Consider the following 26,989-nt stretch of genomic DNA (forward strand, 5'->3'; position numbering starts at 1 on the left):
TCAATAAGAACAGAAGATTATGTAGACAGTGTCTATCACCACATTCACACTGTCCCTGGCTTTCAACTCAGGCTAACCGGAGTTGTTGAACTTGAGACAGTACTTGTTCACACTTCTGCTCAACAAGCTAGCTGGGAATTGTGGACACTTATTAATAATGAGCACACAATGTACAACGTTTAGGCACTTAATAAAACTACTGAAGTTGTAGCGACAACACAGAAATTAAGCTGTACAATGTGAGGTCGCTTTATTATAGCCAGTGGGTGTCTCTTGCCAACGTCAGCAGAATGAAATGATTGGGACTTTACCAGAAGCATAGCACATCTTGGAATACATTGTAGCCATGTTGTAGATCTTTTTTGAGTGTAGAAAATACTCACTATGTGACCAGCAGAAGCAAATTGTTATTGTTAACCAGAGTTGACTAGCTATGAATGCTTCACATTGTATCCCACCCCATGCCAACCCACCTCGTCTTGTTGTGCCATGCTGGGCTTGGTTCGGCACAGCTCAATTAATTCATACGACAGCTTATTTCATGCTGTACCCAGGTTAGAAGGTAAGTGTGAACAGGGTGTAAGGCTTTGTATAACCTTTGCATCGGCCAACTGCTTCTGTAGTGTAGTGACTGTGACTGTTGTATTAGAGTGTTTTGTTGTGTAGTGTTAATGTCAACACACGTGTGGTCTACCATTGTATAATAGTTATACGGGCACAATGTTGAGTCTATGAAATTTATAAACCCGAAGGCCCGGGCTGTAGCGCACGAGCGAAGCGAGGGCGCTACTAAGGGCCTGAGGGTTTATAAATTTCATAGACTCCACATTGTGCCCATGTAAATGTTTTAGACTCTATTTCACATTACACTTAGATTACTTACCACATCCACGGCTGTTTCTGCTATAGGCTCGGCAAAACCGGCTGGTTTTCTTGCGATAATACTAGCGCCATGGCAACTACGCATCCTCACGTGACAAAATAATCGCGTTCGTTAAATCACTACACGTAAACAATGCATAGCGATTGGATGAACCTAGATTTTGAGCATATGTTGTATTGTGCCTGAAGGCGTGGAGTATATTAGAAAACAAGGTGGAGTATATGAGATTTATTATCCACCCAAAACAGCCTAAATAGAGTCTAAAGTGTATTAGTGTATGAGGAAGTGAACTGGTTTACTTGAGGTTACAATTTATCCATCATAATAGTGGTAAAGCACATACATTACTATGAACATATTGGAGATCATAGACTATAGTGACCTGTGGCTATAATGACAGTCCTACATGATGAACCATAACCAGTTAAACCAGTTAAGTGTTATTTGACTGGAGTGTTTGGTGGTTAACTGTAGACACTGACAATAGTTAGGAATTGTATGAGTGTGTAAAATAATTTAATCCAAGTTGTGTCTGTTACTGCAAACATTTGTAGTGTGTAGCTAAGTGTTGTATGTAAGTTTCCTAGTACTTATTGAGGTGATGACAATTGGTCAGTGATTACTGACAGTTTACAATTGTAACACAAGGACACTTAGCTACATTGTGTATACATTAATTGTTTATTAGTGTAAACATGTTAGTATAGTCAGTATATGTTGTGTACATAGTTATGGTATACATTTGGTGATGTGTTGTATCACTTATGTGTTGTTACAGGATGGTTGGAGTGCCCTTAGTATAGCCCTACGTTGGAGGCATGAAGAATTAGCAGGTGCATTAATCACAGCAGGTGCAGATATCAAGATCACTGACAATGTAAGAAATGTACATTCATGGTAACACTTCAAGAGGTGTTGTATGTGTAGTGACATGTTGTAAACAGCAAGTTGATGTGTCAAATAATAATGCCAAGTTTTTATGTGGAATTTAGATATGTGTGGGATAGATACAGTGATCTAGTACATCTGTGACTGTATAATATCTAGTTAGAAGTGATGGCTTAGTCCGACAATATCCAAGTTCTGTTTGTCACTTCAAACTTTGAGTGTATTTCCAAAGAGTATAGAAGTGTGCAAGTAATTTATGTAGTGTGACATGTAGAGTGGCCACAAACCCTTTGTATTGTTTAGTACCAGCTGTTACCTCATTGTACTGTTATGTAACAACACAATAATAAATCTTTATACTTTCATGATTGTGTAATCAGAAATGTAGATGGCAGGTATTACTAGTGTGGGATAGTTGATGTGATGGTGTGTTACCACAGGATGGGGATACAATGTTGATGTGTGCAGTACTTGAAGGATGTACTGAAGTGGCCAGTGATCTACTCAATACAGGATCCATAGACATCAATGCAGTCAATGAGGTGTGTAAAGTGTTTGTATAGTAATGAAGTGTGAGTGTGTTGGTTAATGTAAGAGTAGATGTGTTTGTGGTATCACACAGTAGTAAGCTATGAATTGTCATTCAGAATTACTTGTTATCACTTTAATAATATGTACAATCACCATGGGGTGGAAGTGAGGGTAATACAAGTGCTCTGTTGCTGGAATTATTATATTAAGTGTTATGAGAATGGTGTGATCAGTATGAAATATATATCACAAGTAGAGCTCGGCAGTATTGAAATTTGAATACACTGTGTGATAGTATTATGAAGCGGTAAGCCAAACAACTAAGTAGAGAGCGTTTCTTTAGCTACAACTTTTAAGATACATAACAACCAACTCTACAACATGGTTACAGCCAATCATATTGCTGCACGCGACCTGCACGTGACTGTTTACAATTACGTAATAGTGTATATACAATTGTACTGACGTCAATTCTCGACATCCTCTGGGGGAGGGCCAATAATTTCCTTGCTCCATTGAAATATTTTGTCCTTTGCCTTAGTAGCGGAGCTTCTGATTGGTCGTTGCATCCCAAACATTAGTGGTGAACGTTCATCGGTATCATTCTTAAGTTTAGTGGTAGTGTCATCTTCATCGGTTGATATCTCCAGTGGATAAAGCTTAGATATTGGTCGATTTGTTCTTCTATTTTTGGTTCTCACCTCTGCAGCCCGAACATACCCATCATTCCCCTTAATCAATCCTTTGATCACTGCCATCTTCCAACTCCTCCTAGGTAAGTCATCATGTATGAGGACAACATCTCCAACCTTAATTGCTTGAGGGGCACGCGTCCCCTTTACCTTGTAAAACTCTCTTAGAGCAGTTAGATACTCTTGTTTCCAGCGACCTTGAAAGTGTTGAAGAATCTGTGACTGATGGGTAAAAGCTTCTCGGATTATTGGAGCAGTCATGTAATCTGGGTCTGTAATGTCTTCTGCACTAACTTGTGGATATGGTAGTGAAACAATCCTTCTTCCGTACAGTAAATGTGATGGGCATAGTGGTTCTGGATCATTCAGGTCGGTTGAAGTATATGTAATGGGACGGTCATTCAGAATGGCTTCTACTTCAACTACAATGGTCTGCAAGGCAATTAGGGAGATGAATGTCCTCCCAAGTACCTTCTTTAATGTGGTCTTTGTAAGCCCAATGGGTCTTTCCCAAAAACCACCATACCACAGTGCCCTTTTGGGTATGAATTGCCAGACTGTTCCTCGCTTATTCAGATGTTCATTCAGGGTAGGAGAGTTAAGCATCTTCTCAATCTCTTTGGCAGCTGATTGAAAGGTGGAAGCATTATCTGAAATCATCAATTGGGGAAGGGACTTGCGGCCAACAAACCTACGGAATGCCTGAAGGAACTTCTCCTCAGTTAAATCTGTTACAACTTCTAAGTGCACAGCTCTTGTGTTGGCACAAGTGAATAGGCATATATACACCTTCTGTTCCCCACCTGAATCATGTACAAACAAAGCTCCTGTAAAATCGACCCCAGTTACATGAAATGGTGCAGCACATAGTGTTCGAGACTTAGGCAGTGGAGGCGCTTCTGGCACAGAGTATGGTCTTCCTGAGACCTTTCGACAAATTACACACTTCCTTAACAAGTTCCTCACAGTTTGACAAATTCTTGGTATCCAGTACCTTTGTCGTAGAGCTGTGATGATACTGTTTACTCCACTATGGAGTTGGTTGACATGAGTCATGATAATGATTAAGTTTGTCAACGGATGTTTTGTTGGCAGGAGGTATGGAAATTTTAACAACTCACAGAGTGGTGCATTATGAATTCTGCCACCACATCGAAGGAAGCCATTGTCCAGGAATAAGCGGAGCTGTCTTACAAGTGGCAAACGCTTCGCAGATTTTGACTGTAGATGTCTGACTTCTTGGTGAAAGTAAGTCTGTTGACAATTCTTAATCCATTTAGTTAAAGCATTGTTGATCTCTTGAACAGTTAGTGCACCAACCAAGTGAGCATTTTGATGTTTCATGTTGTGAGTGAATCTTAGAAGGTAAGCTGTAACTCGTATCAATCTCATCAATGAGCTGAAGTTAGAAATTTCTAGAATCTTGTGTAGACCTGTCTGTGGTGCCTGTTCAATTGACATTGGTTCATCAGCATCATTAGTTAACTCTGTTTGTAAATGTAGAATTTCACTCCATTGTGGCCATTTAGACTTCTCGGTGATCCAAGAGGGACCCTGTATCCAAAGAGGATCATTGAGTACATCACTGTCCATCCCTCTTGTCAATAAATCTGCTGGGTTGTCTCCAGTTGGACAGTAGTTCCACACTGTGGATGGAAAGGTCTGAGTAATTTCCTGTATGCGGTGGGAAACAAACTGTAGCTTCTGTTTCTTCTGGCTGCCTATCCAATGGAGCACAATCTGACTATCAGACCACAAGTGAACAAGCATGTGAGGATAAAAGCTATTTAGTGATTCAGTTACAAACTTTGTAAGTCTTGTAGCAACCAGTGCAGCCATAAGTTCAAGCTTAGGCAGTGTGAGTTTGCTGAGTGGAGCAACACGTGTCTTGGCCATGACAAATGACAGCAACACGTGTCTTGGCCATGACAAATGACACTTCATTGCCTTGTTGGATGTAGATTACTGCTCCATATGCCTTTAAGCTAGCATCTGCAAAGCCATGGATTTCTTGAGCTTGAGTGTTGCAGTCATCATCGTCAACAGTAAAATAACGTCTTTAGATAGAACCATGGGCTGCTTTCTGTAGGTTGTCAGCAATGTTGTTCCACTGTTCTCTTATAGATGGTTCTAATGGCTCATCCCACCCAACATTCATTTGCCAGAGTTGCTGCATCAACAGTTTAGCACGGACACTAACTGGAGACAAGAAACCAAGTGGATCGAAAATTCTAGATGAAAACTGTAAAACATTTCTCTTTGTAACTGCAGAGTCAGTATCAGAATTAAGCTGTTTTGGTATGAAGCACACTTGGTCTGTTGATACATTCCAGTGTAAGCCTAACAAGTTGACCATCTGGCTAGGATCAGCAACACTCTCCTTGTGTGTAATGGCTTGTAATTGTGGACTATTGGATGCCCAACTTCTCAGATTGAAGTTTGCTTCAGACATATAAGTTCTTGCCTTTCTAAAGTACTGGACAACACTTTCCTCAGTAGGACCTCCAGAAATTACATTGTCTACATATAAGCTTTGGATCATGTCATCAGCTGTTTCTGAGTTTTGGTTACTGAGGTGTAAACGAACAGTGGCATTCAACATAAAAGGTGAGCTTGCTGATCCAAACAGCACTACCTTAAAACGATAAACATCAAATTCACTCTCTGGATTTTCAGGAGTTGACAGCCAAAAAAAGCAAGTGAAGTCTCGATCATCCTCTTGAAGCTTAACATGTAGGAAAGCTTTCTCAATATCAGTGGTAAAGCCAAACTTGTGGACCCGAAAACGTAGCAGAATAGAACAAAGATCATTCACTAGGGATGGTCCAACTTCTAAACAGTCATTCAGACTTGGGTGATTGTTGGACATCTGACAGCTGCAATCATACACCACACGTATTGGAGTAGTAACAGAATCCTTCCTGACATGATGGTGTGGTATGTAATGTGCTGGGATAATTGATGTTGAGTTAACTTTCTCCACAAACCCTCTCCTCTCTTGATCTTTGATGATCTGATCATAAGTTATCATCAGCTCTGGTGTGCTAGCCAGTCGGCGGACTAGTGATCTAGTTCTTCGCTTGCATACTTCATAGTTTGACGGTAATGGAGCATGATCTTCTTTCCAGGGAAATTTAACCACATAAGAGCCATTTTCTTCACGTGTGATTGTCTTCAGGTAAGTGTCCATAAATTGGTCAGAATGTTTCACTGCTGGTAATGTTCCACTGGATTCTATTTCCCAAAACCTTTCAAGAGTTTGGTCATCATTCTCAGGGTCATTGTGAATGCCAATGTGCATGCTTGTGACCATATTGGAAGGGGATGAGAGAGCTAGTGGCCCCGATAGAAGGTAGCCTAGCTTTGACTGCACAGCTGTGGGTCCATCTCCTCTAACAATGTGGTCTTCGACAATATTCCAATAGTAATCAACTCCGATTAGTAGAGATATATCAAACTGACTGTTTTCCTTCATTATTGGGTGAGCTAGGGTGAGGTCCCTAAGATAGGAAAGCTCTCGTAACTTTGAAGTTGTGACACAATGGAGGGGAGCGGCAATCTTTGGAACTACTAGTACTGACAGTGGTATCATCTCTCCTGTTTGGCTGACAATTGTGACATCTGTTACATCTAAATGCTGTGGTGTAGAAGTATCAGCTCCAAATGCAGCCAGAGAAATACTTTCTTGTCTACTTGGTGTCAGTTGCAAATTGTTCGCTAGCCTCTTGGAGATGAAAGAACGCTGAGCACCTTCATCAAATAAAATATTTGCAGTGTTGCTGCCTGCTTCAGAAACTACTCTAGCCACAGCAGTCTTCAGTAAACAAACAGAGTTACCAGAGTTACACAACACAGATGTGTCTGTGTTAGCCATTGCTACTGTGGCTGAAATTGGAACAGTGGCTTGGGTGACCTGACTAGGACTTGATTTTGTTTCATTAGGCTGTGTCTTGTGGTCACTAGGTAATTGTTTTGGTATGGTATTGTCAGTGTTGCAAATACTGGTGTGATGTTTGTTGTTACATTTCTTGCAACGAGCTTGTGATGTGCACTGACTTACTCTGTGTTTACCTAAACAATTGAAGCATAGGCCTTCCTTCTTGATGTGTTCCAGGCGTTTCCCAGTACTAATGACCACATCACAGTTGTTAGATGTGTGTGTGCCCTTACAATACACACATGCAAGTTTCTTAATTGGTTTACCTCGATCAAATCTAGTGTGGTTGCCACCCTTAGCATGCCACCCTTAGCACCAGCATATAGGGAGAATGTTGTCATCTTAGGTGAAGAACTATCAGTTAATAAATGGGTATTATGTGTGAACAATCCCTGTTCAAGAATTCGTATCTCTCTCAATAACGCCTCTCTGAGATTCTCAACAGTCCACTCTGACCTGTTCTGTTCTCTCGCCAAGTTGCGTCGTACTTCTGCAGGTAATTTTCCAAGAGTTACTGGAATCAACATAGCACCATACGATTCAGGAGTAGTTCCTAAAGAGAGTAGGCTTCTTATGTGACCTTCAATGGAGTCATAAAAGGCTCTTAATTCAGTCACTGTGTTCTTTGGTGGAGGTAGATTCATCAGGGCTTGCATGTGGGCATTTACTATCGTTTGACTTTGCCCAAATCTCTCCTTGAGAATCTCAACTGAATGTAAGTAATTTCCATCTGTGAGTGGAAACCCTGCCACAGCTCTGGCAGCTTCTCCCTGAAGTTGAGCCCTTAAGTAATTGAACTTTTGTACTCCTGACAGGACAGGGCTGGAGTCTACAACCGCACTAAAACAATCCCAGAAAGTCTGCCAGGACAAGGGGTCACCACTGAAGGTGGGTAAACTCAGCTTAGGTAGACGACTGACACTGTGACTGGACTGACTAGCCATACTGACATGGCTGCTATTACTTGGGAGATGACTCTGTATCTCCTGTCCATCCTGAGATGAATGAGTTACCACGTTGAGTGATACGAACGGTTGCGCACTCGCACTTAGACTCGAACTTTGACTAGTAGTTCTGCTCGGGGGGTGTGGCTCTACTTGTTTAGTGTGACGCGAGATAAAGCGTTTTATCTGGTCAATTCTCTCGGTAATGCCGTCTTGTAGCTCTATTGCTTCATACACGTCCCTTTCTAACTCCTCTGAGTTCTGTATCTCTCCAGCAATTTTGGTGTCCAGCTCTCCAATGGCTTTTGCCTTTCGTTGCAGTTTCTCGACAGAAGTAGACAAACTGTCCAACTTAGAATCGTCTATTGCTTCACTAGAGTCCATTATTTTGGTTACTGTTCGGTGTAACTTTGTTAAATGGGCACGGTAGGCCATGCGAGACGACTGCCAGCGACGTAAATTCTCCATTGTACTGTATATCTTCGTCACTAGTTGACTTGACAGTAGCTAACTGTAAAGAGAATGCAACAAATAAGAGTTCTTCGGATAAATTCGCTTGCCTTCTGGGGTACCGTTCTCACTCCAAATGCCACGGTACCACAGCTTTTTCGTAACGGGTTACAAAAGTAGGCGTAGCTAGCCGTAAGGCAAAGCGAATCCTGGTCACAGCACCAACAATGTGTGATAGTATTATGAAGCGGTAAGCCAAACAACTAAGTAGAGAGCGTTTCTTTAGCTACAACTTTTAAGATACATAACAACCAACTCTACAACATGGTTACAGCCAATCATATTGCTGCACGCGACCTGCACGTGACTGTTTACAATTACGTAATAGTGTATATACAATTGTACTGACGTCAATTCTCGACATACACGGTATTAGTAACAGGAAAATATCGCGATATATCGGTATATAGTTAGCTTGCTATTGTAACTATTGCATCATTTCTTAGGCTAGTATCAAGCGGTATCATCCCAAAACCCCCCAAAAAATATAGTTCAGTACAAGTAGGCATGTATTGTAATGTGACAACCTCAAGTTTTTGTTCAAGGCATGTCTACTAAACCATCAGCAAATTGGATAATTGATAATTAAACACAAAAGGCTGGGTTAAAAGCAATCCTATAGCGGTATTCATCGATATACCAGTATTTTGATATATCAGTTATCAAAGGCTGTCACGGTATGATAATCAGTTATGATAATTATCACGATAAACGGTATTACTGATATATCGCAGAGCACTAATCACAAAAGAATATCATATTGACAACTTTGTCATTTCTACATGTAAAGAACTTACATGTCACACATGTGATACACCCACTGGTCCCTGTACAAGCTATCAACAAAGAAACTTGGTGGTCTTTATTGATGAGTGTGCTTTTCAATAGGAGAACAGAAGACTATGTGGACAGTGTCTATCACGCCATTCACACTGTCCCAGATTACTTTCAACTCAGGCTAACTGGAGTTGTTGAACTTGAGACAGTACTTGTTCACACTACTGCTCAACAAGCAGGCTGGGGATTGTGGACACTTATTAATAATGAGCACACAATGTACAACGTTTAGGCACTTAATAATACTACTGAAGTTGTAGCGACAACACAGAGATTAAGCTGTACAATGTGAGGTCGCTTTATTATAGCCAGTGGGTGTCTCTTGCCAACGTCAGCAGAATGAAATGATTGGGATTTTACCAGAAGCATAGCACATCTTGGAATACATTGTAGCCATGTTGTAGATCTTTTTTGAGTGTAGAAAATACTCACTATGTGATCAGCAGAAGCAAATTGTTATTGTTAACTGGAGTTGACTAGCTATGAATGCTTCACATTGTATCCCACCCCATGCCAACCCACCTCGTCTTGTTGTGCCATGCTGGGCTTGGTTCGGCACAGCTCAATTAATTCATACGACAGCTTATTTCATGCTGTACCCAGGTTAGAAGGTAAGTGTGAACAGGGTGTAAGGCTTTGTATAACCTTTGCATCGGCCAACTGCTTTTGTAGTGTAGTGACTGTGACTGTTGTATTAGAGTGTTTTGTTGTGTAGTGTTAATGTCAACACACGTGTGGTCTACCACTGTAGTGTATTAGTGTATGAGGAAGTGAACTGGTTTACTTGAGGTTACAATTTATCCAAGTTTCCTAGTACTTATTGAGGTGATGACAATTGATCAGTGATTACTGACAGTTTACAATTGTAACACAAGGACACTTAGTCACATTGTGTATACATTAATTGTTTATTAGTGTAAACATGTTAGTATAGTCAGTATATGTTGTGTACATATAATAGTTATACGGGCACAATGTGGAGTCTATGAAATTTATAAACCCGAAGGCCCGGGCTGTAGCACACGAGCGAAGCGAGGGCGCTACTAAGGGCCTGAGGGTTTATAAATTTCATAGACTCCACATTGTGCCCGTATAACTGCTTTAGACTCTATTTCACATTACACTCAGATCACTTACCTCATCCATGGCTGTTTCTGCTGTAGGCTCGGAAAAAGCGGCTGGTTTTCTTACGATAATACTAGCGCCATGGCAACTATGCGTCCTCACGTGACTAAATAATCGCGCTCGTTAAATCACTGCACGTGAACAACGCATAGCGATTGGACAAATCCGATTTTGAGCATATGTCATATTGTGCTTAAAGGCGTGGAGTATATTAGAAAACAAGGTGGAGTATATGAGATTTATTACCCACCCAAAACAGCCTAAATAGAGTCTAAAGTTATGGTATACATTTGGTGATGTGTTGTATCACTTATGTGTTGTTACAGGATGGTTGGAGTGCTCTTAGTATAGCCCTACATAAGGGGAATGAAGAATTAGCAGGTGCATTAATCACAGCAGGTGCAGATATCAAGATCACTGACAATGTAAGAAATGTACATTCATGGTAACACTTCAAGAGGTGTTGTATGTGTAGTGACATGTTGTAAACAACAAGTTGATGTGTCAAATAATAATGCCAAGTTTTTATGTGGAATTTAGATATGTGTGGGATAGATACAGTGATCTAGTACATCTGTGACTGTATAATATCTAGTTAGAAGTGATGGCTTAGTCCGACAATATCCAAGTTCTGTTTGTCACTTCAAACTTTGAGTGTATTTCCAAAGAGTATAGAAGTGTGCAAGTAACTTATGTAGTGTGAAATATAAAATGGCTACAAACCCTTTGTATTGTTTAGTACCAGCTGTTACCTCATTGTACTGTTATGTAACAACACAATAATAAATCTTTATACTTTCATGATTGCATAATCAGAAATGTAGATGGCAGGTATTACTAGTGTGGGATAATTGATGTTATGGTGTGTTACCATAGGATGGGGATACAATGTTGATGTGTGCATTACATGGAGGATGTACTGAAGTGGCCAGTGATCTACTCAATACAGGATCCATAGACATCAATGCAGTCAATAAGGTGTGTAAAGTGTTTGTATAGTAATGAAGTGTGAGTGTGTTGGTTAATGTAAGAGTAGATGTGTTTGTGGTATCACACAGTAGTAAGCTATGAATTGTCATTCAGAGTTACCTTTAACCTTGTTATCAGTTTTAAAATTTATGATCACCATGGGGTGGGGGTGAGGGTAATACAAGTGCTCTGTTGCTGGAATTATTGTATTAAGTGTTATGAGAATGGTGTGATCAGTATGAAATATATATCACAAAAGAATATTTAAAATATCACATTGACAACTTTGTCATTTCTACATGTAAAGAACTTACATGTCACACATATGATACACCCAGTGGTCCCTGTACAAGCTATCAACAAAGAAACTTGGTGGTCTTCATTGATGAGCGTAGTTTCAATAAGAACAGAAGACTATGTGGACAGTGTCTATCACGCCATTCACACTGTCCCGGGTTACTTTCAGCTCAGGCTAACCGGAGTTGTTGAACTTGAGACAGTACTTGTTCACACTTCTGCTCAACAAGCTAGCTGGGGATTGTGGACACTTATTAATAATGAGCACACAATGTACAACATTTAGGCACTTAATAAAACTACTGAAGCTGTAGTGACAACACAGAGATTAAACTGTACAATGTGAGGTCACTTATTATAGCCAGTGGGTGTCTCTTTTGCCAACGTCAGCAGAATGAAATGATTGGGATTTTACCAGAAGCATACCACATCTTGGAATACATTGTAGCCATGTTGTAGATCTTTTTTGAGTGTAGAAAATACTCACTATGTGACCAGCAGAAGCAAATTGTTATTGTTAACCAGAGTTGACTAGCTATGAATGCTTCACATTGTATCCCACCCTATGCCAACCCACCTCGTCTTGTTGCACCATGCTGGGCTTGGTTCGGCACAGTTCAATTAATTCATACAGCAGCTTATTTCATGCTGTACCCAGGTTAGAAGGTAGTGTGAACAAGGTGTAAGGCTTTGTATAACCTTTGCATCGGCCAACTGCTTCTGTAGTGTAGTGACTGTGACTGTTGTATTAGAGTGTTTTGTTGTGTAGTATTAATTTTAACACACACGTGTGGTCTACCACTGTAGTGTATTAGTGTACCAAGAAGTGAACTGGTTTACTTGAGGTAACAATTTATCATAATAGTGGTAAAGCACATACGTTACTATAAACATATTGAAGATCATAGACTATAGTGACCTATGGCTATAGTGACAGTCCTACATGATGAACCATAACCAGTTAAACCAGTTAAGTGTTATTTGACTGGAGTGTTTGGTGGTTAACTGTAGACACTGACAATAGTTAGGAATTGTATGAGTGTGTAAAATGGTTTAATCTGGTTAAGTTGCGTATGTTACTGCAAACATTTGTAGTGTGTAGCTAAGTGTTGTATGTAAGTTTCCTAGTACTTATTGAGGTGATGACAATTGGTCAGTGATTACTGACAGTTTACAATTGTAACACAAGGACACTTAGCCACATTGTGTATACATTAATTGTTTATTAGTGTAAACATGTTAGTATAGTCAGTATATGTTGTGTACATAGTTATGGTATACATTTGGTGATGTGTTGTTACAGAATGGTCGGAGTGCCCTTAATATAGCCCTACGGAGGGGGAATGAAGAATTAGCAGGTGCATTAATCACAGCAGGTGCAGATATCAAGATCACTGACAATGTAAGAAATGTACATTCATGATAACACTTCAAGAGGTGTTGTATGTGTAGTGACATGTTGTAAACAACAAGTTGATGTGTCAAATAATAATACAAAATGTTTCATATGATGTGTGCTACATTAATCTTGTATATACTGTACACATGACAGTGTATCTAGTCATGGAACTTGAATGCTGTAACTTATAGTGTGTACAAATTAGAGCTGTGAAACCTTACCAGGTAAACCGATTAACTGATCTGTTGTTCCACTTACCAGTTGTTGTTTTTTCTTTTGAATAACTGGTTAACTGATCTCCAACATATTCTCTCAAACAGTGTACATTTTAGATATTCTTCTCACTCCTTAACTGATATCACACTTGTAGTAGGATTCAGCTTTAGGTATAATCACTTTGTGCTTATTAGTTGGGCCACTCTACGGACAATCTGACCAACCTTACTACAAATTTAAAGGTGCACATAGCTTAACATGTTAACATGATTGCAGAAAATGTTATTCAATTCAGTTAATCGGATAACCAACAGTTATGATCTGCCAATTGTGACATTTTGTCCAGATTCACAGCTCTAGTACAGACAGTCACAGTTTATGGTCTAGTTATTACATGTTTATACTACCACAGGTTGGGGAAAATTTACTTCATGAAGCAGCACGGGGTAATTGTAGCAGTGTTATTGGTGAACTAGTCAAGGCAGGGCTAGATGTGAATATAGTTGACAAGGTGAGTGAGAATTTGGTAGCATTTTGTGTGATGATTAAAAACAAGGTCTCTTAAGGTTTTAAAATTGTATATGGTTTATTCAGTAGGTGTTTTGTATACAATTACTACTACACTTTTTCACAAGTAGTTTGGAGTCTAAAAAATGCATTCAGTTAGGTACTAACCATTTGGCATCATGTGCAGATTGCTGTAATAAAAACACACATTGTATACAATTTTGACCTATTTTTGCTGGCATTGTGGATCTTTTAGTGTGGTACACTTATTCTGAAATACACACATCCACTGAGCTCCCATTTATGAGCTTACAGATATTTTTTACACTATTGCATGTTTGTCACGTAATCTGTTACAGGGGCGTACGCAGGAATTTTGAAAAAGTGTTTCCACTACAGCTAAGTGACTGTTATATTAGAGTAGTTTATATTACCTGACTGCTCTATTAGAGTATCTTGATCTTTTCACCAAAATCATAATTCAGAAAATGCTATAAGTGTTGCTATCAGGTTAGAAACTATTGATAAGTTTAAAAATGTGTCCTGGTCCATGATAGATTCCAGATTCTGGAAACTACTATCCAAAACTAGTTCCCTCCCAAAAGAAATAAGAATTAAACCTGACATGTCACCAACAGAACGTCATACTGAATCTGTTCTACTTAAAGAAAGGTGGTCTCTGATTCAAGCAGGATGCGATTGCAAGAAAATTAAAATTCAAAGCTCAAAAATCTTTGTTAACAACAAACTACACGGGGAAGTAATAAACTCAGTCCTTGTATTGTCCCAGCCCTCATCTCAGGAACGCAGATGGACTCATCGGATGAATGACTACTCCAAGACCACTGCACCTCTCACCAAGTAAATTACAAATCTGATTATTCCACATCAAATTTTTTGCACATCGTAAATTGTTGTGGTATTGTAAATAAACACCTAGAGATACAGGACTTAATGCTCTCTCAAAATTTAGATGTACTTTTTTGCACTGAAAGTCACTTGGAAGACTCGATATCAAATTCTGAAATATTTTTTTATCAAACTACTCTGTATATACAGTAGAAAAGACAGGAACAGGCAAGGAGGTGGGGTTTTTATTGCTGTTCGCACAGATATACCTTCATGTGAAATTAACATAGTTTCAAGCCTGGAGATCATTTGGGTTCAACTTCATACAATCTCTTCGGGTGATGTAATTCTTGGCTGTTTTTACCGCCCTCCACACTTACCATCTTCGGTATTGGATAATCTAAGAGATTCCCTGCAACACATTAGATCACAGTTTCCAAGTGCGAAAATAATTCTTGGTGGTGACTTTAATTGCCCTGGCATTGACTGGTCAACTGGAACTCTTTTTGAATCATACATATCATCTACACTAAGAGACACCCTTATCACAACAATGGATGATTTTCTGATGCAGCAAGTTGTGACTTTCCCTACTAGAGGTACCAACATACTAGATCTTTGCTTTACTACAGATCCTGATCTGGTTCAATCCTGCCAACCTTTTCCTGGTGTAAGCGACCATGACATAGTGTTATTAAAATTTCAACTTCAAACTATTCCTCCTAAGAACAACAGAAGAAAAATATACCTTTACAGCAGGGAAAATTGGGATGCCATATGTGAAAACATCGTTACCATTTCGGATCAGTATTTCCTACAAAATCAAAACACTACAAAAACTGTTGAAGAAAACTGGTCTTTCTTTCACACTCACATTACAAAATTAATTGATGAACACATTCCTAGTAAATATGTATCTAACAAAACAAATCGTCCCTGGATGTCAGCTTCTCTAAGGAGACTCATCAGAAAAAAGCAACGACTTTATAACATTACGAAACGTTACAACAGTAATACTATATGGAGGGAATACAAACACATTCGTCAAAATGTGCACAATCAAATGAGACAGCAACACACTAACTATCTTTCCAATGCCTTATTCTCTGATGACACAAATGGTAAAAAGCTCTTCTGGAGATACATTAAAAATCAGAAGAAAAATAATGTAACCATTACTAGTCTTAAATCCCAAACTGGGAGCTTAGTCTTTGACTCTCAACAAAAATCAGAAGTACTTAATCATCAATTTCAAACTGTGTTTATTACTGAAGACTTAGCAAATTTTCCTCACAAAGGCCCATCCAACTATCCGCAAATTGACGACATTGAGATTACTACCTCAGGTGTATGTAAGTTACTATCAGACTGCAATCCACACAAATCAGCTGGTCCTGACAATATCCATTCATGTTTTCTGAAGAACACTGCCAATGAAATAGCACCTATGTTAACACACTTATTTCAATCCTCACTAAGTACTGGAATCATACCATCCGTGTGAAAACAAGCTTATGTCACACCAATATACAAAACAGGATCAAGAAGTAATGCCAGAAATTATTGTCCTATTTCTTTAACATCCATAATCTGCAAAACTTTAGAACATATAATATGTAGTCACATAATGAATCATCTTGATACCCACAATATTTTATTGAAACATCAGTACGGTTTCAGATCTAGACACTCATGTGAAACACAACTCCTAACCGTTATTGACGATTTTGCTAAGGCTATAAATGACAAAAAACAAGTTGACACCTGCATGCTTGATTTTTCCAAAGCGTTTGACAAGGTACCCCACCAACGACTCCTGCATAAACTTGAGTTCTATGGTATTACTGGTGACACTTTATCGTGGCTTGCAGTTTTCTTATCAGATCGTTCTCAACAAGTAACTATAAATGGTGCATTATCTTTCCCATGCAAGGTCAATTCTGGAGTACCTCAAGGGTCTGTACTTGGCCCAACACTTTTCCTTGTGTACATCAATGACATAGCTAATGGTATACAAAGCCAACTTCGTCTATTTACAGATGACTGTATAATATATAGAACCATAAACACTCCCGAAGACCATACAACATTACAACAAGACTCAAACCAGCTATCCAAGTGGGTCACAACCTGGCACATGGAATTTAATATATCCAAATGTAACATTTTACGAATATCACATCTCCACACTACAAGTAACTACACCTATACAATGTATGAAACTCAACTAAAGTAAGTGAAAGAACATAAATATCTTGGAGTGTGTATCAATGAAAAACTGTCATGGCAAACTCACATCCTGTATACTTGTAACAAAGCAAATCGAACACTGGGATTCCTACAAAGAAATCTAAGAACCTGCCCTACTTACTTGAAAGAACAAGCATACAAACAACTAGTGCTTCCACCACTTGAATATTGTGCTCCTATTTGGGACCTTCACCATCAAACAGACATCAACAAACTAGAGTCAGTTCAACGCAGAGCAGCAAGATTTGTTCTCAACAAACCATGGAATAATAATTTGGACAGTGTAACTGTGATGCTAAATGATTTGAAATGGCCAATACTCCAAAGTCATCGCAAATATCTTAGATTGATCCTACTATTCAAAGTTGTAAATCATCTTCAATTAATACCTGAACAATATTTACCCTCACCCGCAAGACTGACATCAACTAGATCAAATCATCCTTGTAAATTTTACCACATTCAAACCTCTTGTGATACTTACAAATTCTCCTTCTTCCCCAAAACAATACCTGAATGGAACAGTCTCCAAATCAATAACATTACTAACCTTGCAGATTTTAAAGTTGTATTAACTAATAACTAAATAAATTTTTGTATTAGCGTTTTACCCCTTTAAGGGCTTTGCTAATTAATAAAATGAAATGAAACCTAAAGTTTAATGTTTCAAGTAGTGTATAAAATCCAAAGGGGTTTCCTGAAACCCCTGGAAACCCCCCTCGGTACGCCCCTGCTGTTAAAAATTTTGTAAGAACAGGTGAATTGAATGCTTCTTAAGTTGATAATAGTGTTATTAAATACTCTAAATTATTTGTGATTGGCTGGAGAAGGCACTTCTTTGTTTTCGAGAATGTTGTGGTGTGTACACATGTGTTAACACTACAATAATGATAAGGACTAGCCAGAGAGAACATTGCTTAGATGTATACATAACAAAACTTCAAAGTAATTGTCACACAACAAATATGAAATTTAAACAACAAATACAAACAAGGTAGCTATAGCAACAAATTACTGTAACATAGACAACATAATTAAGTTTGTAAGTCTTTTAAGGTGTAACGTTAATTACGTTGTGTTACTATGACATCACATCATGTGTGATTATTATGTCATAGTGTATATAACTTTATTTAGTTCTTCTCATTCCATTGTTCACTCTTAACTGTCCAGTCATGTGATTAAGATAGTTATTAACAAGACTGTGTATCCTACATGTGTTAATATTATTTGTGATGAATGTTGACAATGTCTTTTTGTTTCATATACATTTATAGGATGGTAAGACTCCTCTGGATATAGCAATAGATAGAGATAAGAGTTCAACAGTTCACTGGTTTGTCAAACATCACAATATTGACATATCACATTACGATGAGGTGAGGATATGTTGTGTACACTTAATGAACCACAAGATGGGTGTATTGGTGGACATGATACAAGTGCTTCTGAAATTTATTACTGTTAATTGCATATTTCTAATATTTGACGAGGAGGAAGTGATAGGAGGAATGTTTAGCAATATCTACACCACGTTACCTTGTGCTTCTTAAGATGAACAGCAAATTCTTATTGCAAGGCAGGTGTACGACTTTATAATTCTCTTTTCAATTCTCTGTAAGGCCAAACTAGCAGCATCTGCTCTTCTTTTTCAATACCCTGAGAGGCTTTGTTAGCATGCACATTGCTTTCTTCGACAATTATTATGCTTAAACACACATACATAAGGCGTCCCTATAGTATTACACATGGATTCCACCCAGCAAACACTTACACATGTGATCCCTGTAGATTTCAAGAGCGATTTATGTGCCTGGAGTAGTGGGGTTGAATGGGGTTGACCGGCTGAATAGACTAAACTTGAAGTGTACTCTCGAATGGTATTGGTAAAAACTTTCATGAACGTTTAGTTAAACTTTCAATACAAAATGTATGCGCTCACGTGTGCGTGTCCAACCTCCTCTGATTGTACACAAATTTGTTAGATGATTGTATTATATTTGTTGTGTTCAGTACAGTAGTGTGTACATTAAGGTGACTATTATGTGATGGATATGTTTATATGTCACAAGTATTGTAATGTGTAATGATACATGTTTAGTGACAGAGAAGTATGACAGTTATACTAATATATAATCCTGTTCCCTACACATCATATAAAAATAGTGATTCAAATGACACACTTGTGTAAGGTAGTAATGTACCTAAATTTGTGTATCATATTTTGTGCATCAACATGTATTAGGATACACAGCAGAAGATTAGTAGACTGGTGAAACGGGAAGAAAGCCAAGATAAACATGAGGATCACTGGATGTATTTGTGTGATTGCTGAAAGTTTTTAACAGCCAAATTCTTTTTATGTATAATGTGGATGCATGTCTGGGTTTTCAGAAATTGCTTGAGAAGGCTGTGTGTACTGTATGAGCATTCTTTGAAAAACTACTGATTGTTGGCCATGTATGCTAGAAGGAATGATGTTACAACTAAATTGGCTCTTCCAACTGAAAAACAACATGGCTAGCCTCATAGGCTACCAGGAACGGCAAGTTTCTTTGAATTCATACCAGCAGATATACTAGTGGACGTTTAATCCCTAATTCAGTCTATACCCATGACTGAATTAGGGATTAAATGTCCACTAGTATATCTTCTGCTGATACAAGTCACCTCCCTTATTTCCTTACTTTTTATGGCTAATCAATTCCTAATTTTTCTTTCTACTTGTTTGTTTATTTTTGGTAATATAATTATGACTGGTGAATGTGAACCAACTTGTACTGTATTCTAAAGAATGGTGCCATACTAATGGTGCCATACTAATGGTGCCATACTAATGGTGCCATACTTAATGTTTTTGCCTTGACAAACCCCCAACTATAAATTACTGAGAAAATGAAGTAGCCATTACACTTTGTTGTCTGTTATATACGTTCACATCATCACAACTGTAGAGCATATTATTAGAAGCATCTCTGCTATTGATCCAGTCCTTCGGAAATACAAATGATTTCCATTACAAGTACAGGAAAGCCATCACGTGCAATTGACACCTTGCACTGTCAGTAAAGAGAATGGCCACACGAGACTATGATTTGATCACATGATGGTTCCACTGCTAATGGGACAAGACTAAAACATGGAATGGACTGGAAATGGACTGAGAAAGATATTTAAATGTAACAACTGTTTAAAACAAACCTCTGAACATGACCTCAAAGTGTGTTCATAAACCTTGCACTTAAACATAGTATTAAATATTAGTAGTTTTGTGATTTAATTAAAAGCACACTCCCATTACAAGATGAGAAATAAAACAAGACAAGCTTGAAGGCTGTGCATGTTGTTGTTTGGATTTTGTGTTCCTAAAATCAGTTTGGCCCCTGCTCTTCAGTTTTACAGGTGACAGACAGGTGAAGGTAGTTAGGCTTCATTGGTGAGACCACGTTAATCAGCTGGCAAAGCACTGGCTGCTAGAAATACAGTTTTTCAAACCAGGCACGCACCCACAGCCAGCCTTTGGCCAGCTGTGGACACGTGCCTGGTTTACTGAAATTGTTTTTGTAAAAATGTGTGTGTACCTATCTACCTAATGTTTGTCTGCATGCACCCACGTGAACAAACTCGTTAAGTGTGAAGGCAACTTTTATGTAAGAAAAAAAGCAAAGTGAAGTCTGTACTAAACTTTTGCACAGGTAAACTTTGCTCTGAGGTGGTTTCTTTTTGGCGGTATGAAATACGGGTGTGACGAGTCTCCTCAGATATTGTGTATTGTCCTCCCTTCAGGTTTTACAGGCGTTTAACAATTGAGAAACAACAGTACTAGCCTCGTAGACTACCAGAAATAGCCTATCTCTTCGAGTTGGGAAGGGGGCATATCCCCTACGTACACAAACGAAAATGAAGAGCAGCTCTGAGACTTTGTCGAGAGAATTTGTGGGAAAAAAACACAGTAGTCAAACTATAAAACAGTTTAGAAGATACTTCTGTGTGTGATACATTGGTTTGTTTAAGAAGCGCTTCCTTAGCAGTGCATAGCAACATAATTGAAAAATTATGAAAATTTCATGGATTACAAAATTTGAGAATTACAATAAATTATTTATGTATTATTGCACACCAATAACCTGTTGAGTTAGCTAGCTGCATGGTGCCTGGTTTTTAGTAGTAGCACAACATCAACTTGTTTCTCCCTAGGGTGACCAAGCACCCCTTGCCACCACCTGATTCTGGACAAAGATGTTTTAGATTAATGTGAAGGAATACAGTCCATGTTATTCTGTTTGTTTTAACTTGTTTACAGAACTAACAGAGACAACCACATATACTCACACTGGCATTACAATTTACATAAGACTGGTTAGCCAGGATGGATTATTGCTTTACTGTGATTTAATATTATCCACTACTCCAGCTTGTTTCAGTACTTTTTATTGATGTGCTATGGTCCCTACTCTATACATAAAAATTATCCAAATGTATGCTATCCTGGACACTGCATACTGACTAACTTGGAATACTGTACAAGTACACAAAAAAATTGGAATTTTCAACTATCTAAAACTTCAAGAGATTCCATTCTGGCCACCCAAAAAACTAGTTAAAATTAATATGCCCAGTGAATTCCTCCAAGTAGAGTCATGATTGATGCCACAAAATATTTGTGGAACAACTAGAGTTACCAGAGCTTTTAAAAAATGACATTTTCTAACTACAAGAATTGCAACACCTTTCAATGTAATAGTTGGTGTTTCACCAGATGGTACTGTAATGTTTGTCTCCTTACTATATTCAAGCTATATTTTTGACAGAGGCTTTGAAATCCAAGGAGATTTGATGCTTGCTGGAGTGAGGCCTCCACTTTTATGTGGTAAACAGCAACTATCACAAAATGAATTAGAAGAATCTCATCTCTATGGATACTAGTTGAAAGAGCCATGCATGGAAAGGATTAAGAACTTTCATATATTCCATTGAACCATACCTTTGATGTTGACAAGTATTGCAGATAGAATCTTTTTTGTTTACTGAAGGAAACATGTGTATCTACATGTTCTATAAATTTGACCCGTTGCATGAAAACCCGACTTGTTTTCATTTTCCTCAAACTTCATTTTATGACGTGTAGAAGGATTAACCAATCGGTTGTTAAAGTTTCCGCCTTATCTGGTAAGAGTATTCAGAGTTATAGTGCTAGACAACAAGAGAAAAATCAAACAATATAGACATTCGTTTAATTCAATCATAAGTCTCGAGTGCAGTGGATGAACTACGGAGTTGGAACTTGTGGCATTTATCATGCTATAGTTTTGGACTTAATTATTTCCATGCTATCAAACAAAATGGCTTTTCAAGCTTAGAAATTGTAACAATAAAGTTTGTTTTACTGCAATGTAAACAAATACATGTAACTTCATGTTTGCTTCATGGTACAGAAAGAAACAAAGGTATTCTTACTCTCCATGGAGAGGCAGATCTATTGTTATATTAGATATTTCAATTTGCGTCTTCCTCACTGTTTATTTGAAGTGATCAAAATCTCAGGTAAGTACTTGGCTTTTTAAAACAAGTAATCTTCTGTACATGGATAGCTCAAATGTGTCCACAAGTCATATTTTCTATAAATGAATTGATTGCTTTGAAATCTTCAGCAGGAAGTCCAAAGATTGATATAGACTAGCTATAGGTCTTGTCATTGACACACATTTATGTTGGTCACTCGACATGTCACTTTGCATTACCAAACAGTAATGACCCTATAATGTTTTACCTGCATGGCTAGCTTTATGTCCCTTTGTCGGTGCTTCCCTGCTGGTGAGCCAGTTTTCAATTCTGCATCCTTCATTATGGCTTGCCGTAGCTCAACAAGGGTATCCATCATCGCAATTGTTTCTTCAACATACATGCCCCTTGGATCGTATTTTCTATATACACAAAATTCAAGTACTGAATACATTCCATTCATAAAACATGCTCAAAATTCTCTAATAGAGTTGTACTCTAATAAAACAGTTATGTACAACTAATGAAACTTTACAGTTTTCCTCACATTGTGGGTCACAAATAAGTTTACACATTCGTATGGCAGCTATTAAATACAAGTATAAGAAAATTAGGAATTTTAAATTAGAGTAGGGACAGTGTATAGTGCTGCAATAAAAGTACTGGATCGGAGTAGTACGTAATGTCCAAATACTGTAAAACAATAAGAAGTGAACCTACTGTGCATTGAGTGTAGCACAGTAGGGATATTCACTTCTTATTGTTTTTTAGTATTTGGACATTACGTACTACTCCGATCCAGCTTGTTTCAGTACTTTGTATTGCAGCACTATACACTGTCCCTACTCTAATTTAAAATTCCTAATTTTTTCTTATACTTGTTTGTGAAGTTTTTTTTACAAGCTCATGACCACTAAATAGCCTGCTTTTCACAAAACCAATCGCAATATTGTAAGAGTTAATCACAGCACTATTGCACTAGATTATGACTCATACAATAACAACTGATCAGTGGGCATGGCTCTACAAAAGCTTGCAGACAACAATGTACATGGATTCGTGCATACCTACAGACTGGTGAATGGGCGTGGCTACCACATGTCTACAGACAGTAATTTACGTAAGTGGGCATGGCTCACAAAAGAAGCAGGACTACGTTATGACGTGTAGTAACACGTTCACATTTTAGAGCGTTCAGCTGTGTCTTCCCGGGATTTTTCCAAATGTTTATAGTAGCATGCTCTAGAATGGTCAGCTGTATTTTTACAAAATTTCTCCACATCTTTGTCATATGATGCTTTGGTGCTTTCAGCGGATTTCTTACGTGAACCTGTCACATGTTTGTAATATTCATCAAGATGGTGCTGTGATCTGTCTTCACTACTGTAGTTTTCCTTTTTATTTAAGAGTATGTCATCTTTGTGAGCTTCATAATAGACCTTATTTTTACTTTTCCTTCTATTCCTCCGTGCCACTTCCTTTGAAGGCATTATCGCTCCGAATATTACCTCAGAAAAAACACACAAAGCAATAGTGACAATTTCAATTGTATTTTTTCACACACAATTAATTATGTAACAACAGGGTTTAGCAAGACTAATACTGTAATAGCAAAGAACATGTTAGTCACAAAGAAATGCGTTTAGAAATGCAAGCAGTTAAACCTATCTGCTTAACTTTGCTAACAACAAACGCACTAATACTAAACAAGATGTCTTACGTGTGTATTTTGTTGACGATGTACAATAGGTCCTGTATAAACCAAACATCAAAATCACAAACATATTCTAAAAGTTTGGTGCAATGACATGTGTATTCCAATATATTACTGCGTAATGTACCGATATGATTATGGAAGCCCTACTGATGAGTGATGGCCATGATAAAGAAGGATCAAAGCAAAATCAGTAAGACAATAGTGCATACATTGTAGGATATTTAAAATACTAAAGGTTTCATCTCCATGAAATTCTAAGCATTTTCGTGAAAGAATTAAGGCTATAGCTATAGCCAAATTTCTGCTACACTTGACTGAACACATCAGTGAGGCAGTGAGGCAGTGAAAATTCACAAAAAAATTTTTTTTAAATTTCGTAGCACCTGGTCAAAAATGCTTCGGGTCGTTCTGAAGACATGTTTGGGCCTTGATTATACCTGACCAATACTGTCAAGTGGCCGTGAAGGATTTGCAAAGATGATTTTGGCTTGATTTATTATTGTGGACCACACCCACACCTTCATATACAGTACTATCATACTGTATGATGTTACAAGTTTAATGAATTTTACAAGCTAGTAGAGTTAGTTATAAAAAGGGAGCTGAAGTATAAATTAAATCTCTGGATATAAGATTTTTAAAAAGGATGGGTTCTAAAAACCATTATAGATGGCCATAAAGAATGAAACGCCTGAGGGCATGCCTAAAAGAATTTTAGAAGTTCTGAAGTTGGATTTTATGCTACTTTTAGTTAACACTTTCAGTAAATCTAACACTTTATAAACTAAACAAACTATCTGTAAGGGCAAAAGTTGTGACTAAGCTGTAGGTTTGATTGTTACTTGATTGCTTTATTAGAGTAGTTATAATTGCTTAGCATGCTCATTAAAGTATCTCGATCACTTTAATGTAGTGAGAGGTGAAAAGTAAAGTGTTGCAGAGGGACCAAAAGGATAAGACAGACAAGTAAGATTGAGCTGTATGGTGGGACATATAAGACAGTACTAAGGATGTCCACCCAGTCCTATATAGGACCAAAAGGATACAACAGACAAGTAGGATTGAGTTGTATGGGTGGGACATAAAGGACAGCCCTCAGGATGTTCACCCCGTCCTATGGCATACGTATATAAGACCTAAAGGACATTCTATATGGGATAGGAACTTATGACAGCAGACTTGGACATCCCTCACGTAGTTAGACTTCCACTGAGCCAAATTCAAAAGGAAGTTTCTGTCTAAGCTACAGAAACCCACGTAGATCCATTACAGCGTTGAAACCGGGTCACTACTGCTGACCCGGATGACCCACTGACCCGGATGTGACCCGGATTGATTAAAGCTGAGGCGTGCGATAAGAGGTATGTTTCGGGTAGCGAGACGTACGAGATCATACGTTTTGAGCGTTCGATTCGTGTTGAGTAAACGAGTAGTTATACGGTAAGTTTATAATTTAAAATCGATCACTGGGTTTTGCATGGTTCCACGTAGCTACTGTGAGTTTTAAACAGACAGCAATTGGTTGTGGCTTCGTGCATACCTAGTATTACAATTTCCCGATATATTGAAGTGGGTGTGGCTCACAAAAGTACTTATCCTGCTGCAAGACTAGACTATATACAAATCATACAAAAATCGATAAATGGGCGTGGCTCCACTTAAGCTTGCTGACAGCAACGGACGCAGTTTCGTGCTACAGATTGCACTTACTAATAGATGGGCGTGGCTGATCGTATGCTTGTGGCTCGATAAGTGGGCGTGGCTCATGAAAGAGCTACGCGACTAGCGTTTTATAAGTTTCCACCGCGTAAAACGAACAATTTCGTTTCTCACGTGATCCAATCCGGATCAGGCTCGGATGATTCGGAGAAAAATTGACCCGACCCTGTTTCAACGCTGATTTCCACATCGTGAAATTAATTTGTGTTACACGTATTCCAATCCAGGTTAGACCCGGATATTCAATAAAGCTGATTTTATACATCACTTAGTTTCAACCCTGATTGTAGTTGTGTGAGGCAAGTAAGAACTTCAAATTGTATTTAATTAGACTTTTTTATTTTGTCACAGGTACAGAGCCATTACAAAGACATGGACTGCAAGTACAATGAACTTTTCTGCATTTGATAAATTAAAACTGACAATTGAGAAACAAGTTAATGTACAATGGCAGTAAATTAAAATTTATATAATTTAATAGTACAGTAATTCTCTGTTCTACAGCTGCTTGTTTAGTATTAATTATATTATTCTTTTCCTGACAGCCTCATAGTACACTACCGAAGACTCAACTGCGTCATCCTTCAGTCTGTTTCTGTCCTTACGTGCAATTCTTCCAGCGCCACTAAAATGTCTTTCCGATTCTGCACTAGCTGCTGGTATAACTAAAAGTTGCCTAGCTAGACAACTTAAAACAGGAAAACTATACCTTTGCTCACCCCAGGGGCGGATCTAGGATTTATAAAAGGGGGGGACTAACTCAAGGTACTACACTTCCCAGCATGCAAAGCATGCTGGTACTAGGGGGGTCTGGGGGCATGCCCCCCCAGGAAAATTTTGAAAAATAGATGCTAAAATACTGCAATTTGGAGACATTTCCACATAAAATTCATAATATTTTCTGCCTGTAGATATTATATATACTGCCTGTAGATTATAGGTATGGCTCTCTGAAGCATTTTGTTAATGGAAAAGTTTGGGTAGGTACAGACAACCAAGTACATGATGCGCCCCTCTCACAATTGCACAACACTTATTAGGTGCATGTTAGAATAATAATGTTGAAAGTGGAAAATTTTGAAATTTGAACAATACAAGATTGAATCTGAGAGCATTTTTAATGGAAATTGTGTACCTGATTTAAGTATTGCCATACATATTAACTACACAAGTAGACGAATGAAGCCCTTTAAACAGACCAATGCACTTCATTGTAT

The 26,989-nt window shown here is 38.2% G+C and overlaps 1 protein-coding gene across 2 annotated transcripts in view; it reads left to right on the forward strand.

Moving 5' to 3' along the window:
• The window catches only part of LOC136260880 (uncharacterized), a 74,811-nt gene that overhangs the window by 38,456 nt on the left and 9,366 nt on the right, over window positions 1-26,989 (forward strand). For both annotated transcript variants that reach the window (XM_066054780.1, XM_066054781.1), the window contains 8 exons: window positions 1,662-1,760; window positions 2,212-2,313; window positions 10,674-10,772; window positions 11,224-11,325; window positions 12,917-13,015; window positions 13,641-13,739; window positions 18,112-18,213; window positions 19,080-19,134. In XM_066054780.1, the coding sequence (XP_065910852.1) occupies window positions 1,662-1,760; window positions 2,212-2,313; window positions 10,674-10,772; window positions 11,224-11,325; window positions 12,917-13,015; window positions 13,641-13,739; window positions 18,112-18,213; window positions 19,080-19,134 (757 nt within the window). The remainder of the gene's footprint in view (window positions 1-1,661; window positions 1,761-2,211; window positions 2,314-10,673; window positions 10,773-11,223; window positions 11,326-12,916; window positions 13,016-13,640; window positions 13,740-18,111; window positions 18,214-19,079; window positions 19,135-26,989) is intronic.

This window comes from Dysidea avara, chromosome 7 (genome assembly GCF_963678975.1).
Source record: "Dysidea avara chromosome 7, odDysAvar1.4, whole genome shotgun sequence".
NCBI classification, from domain to species: Eukaryota; Metazoa; Porifera; class Demospongiae; order Dictyoceratida; family Dysideidae; genus Dysidea; species Dysidea avara.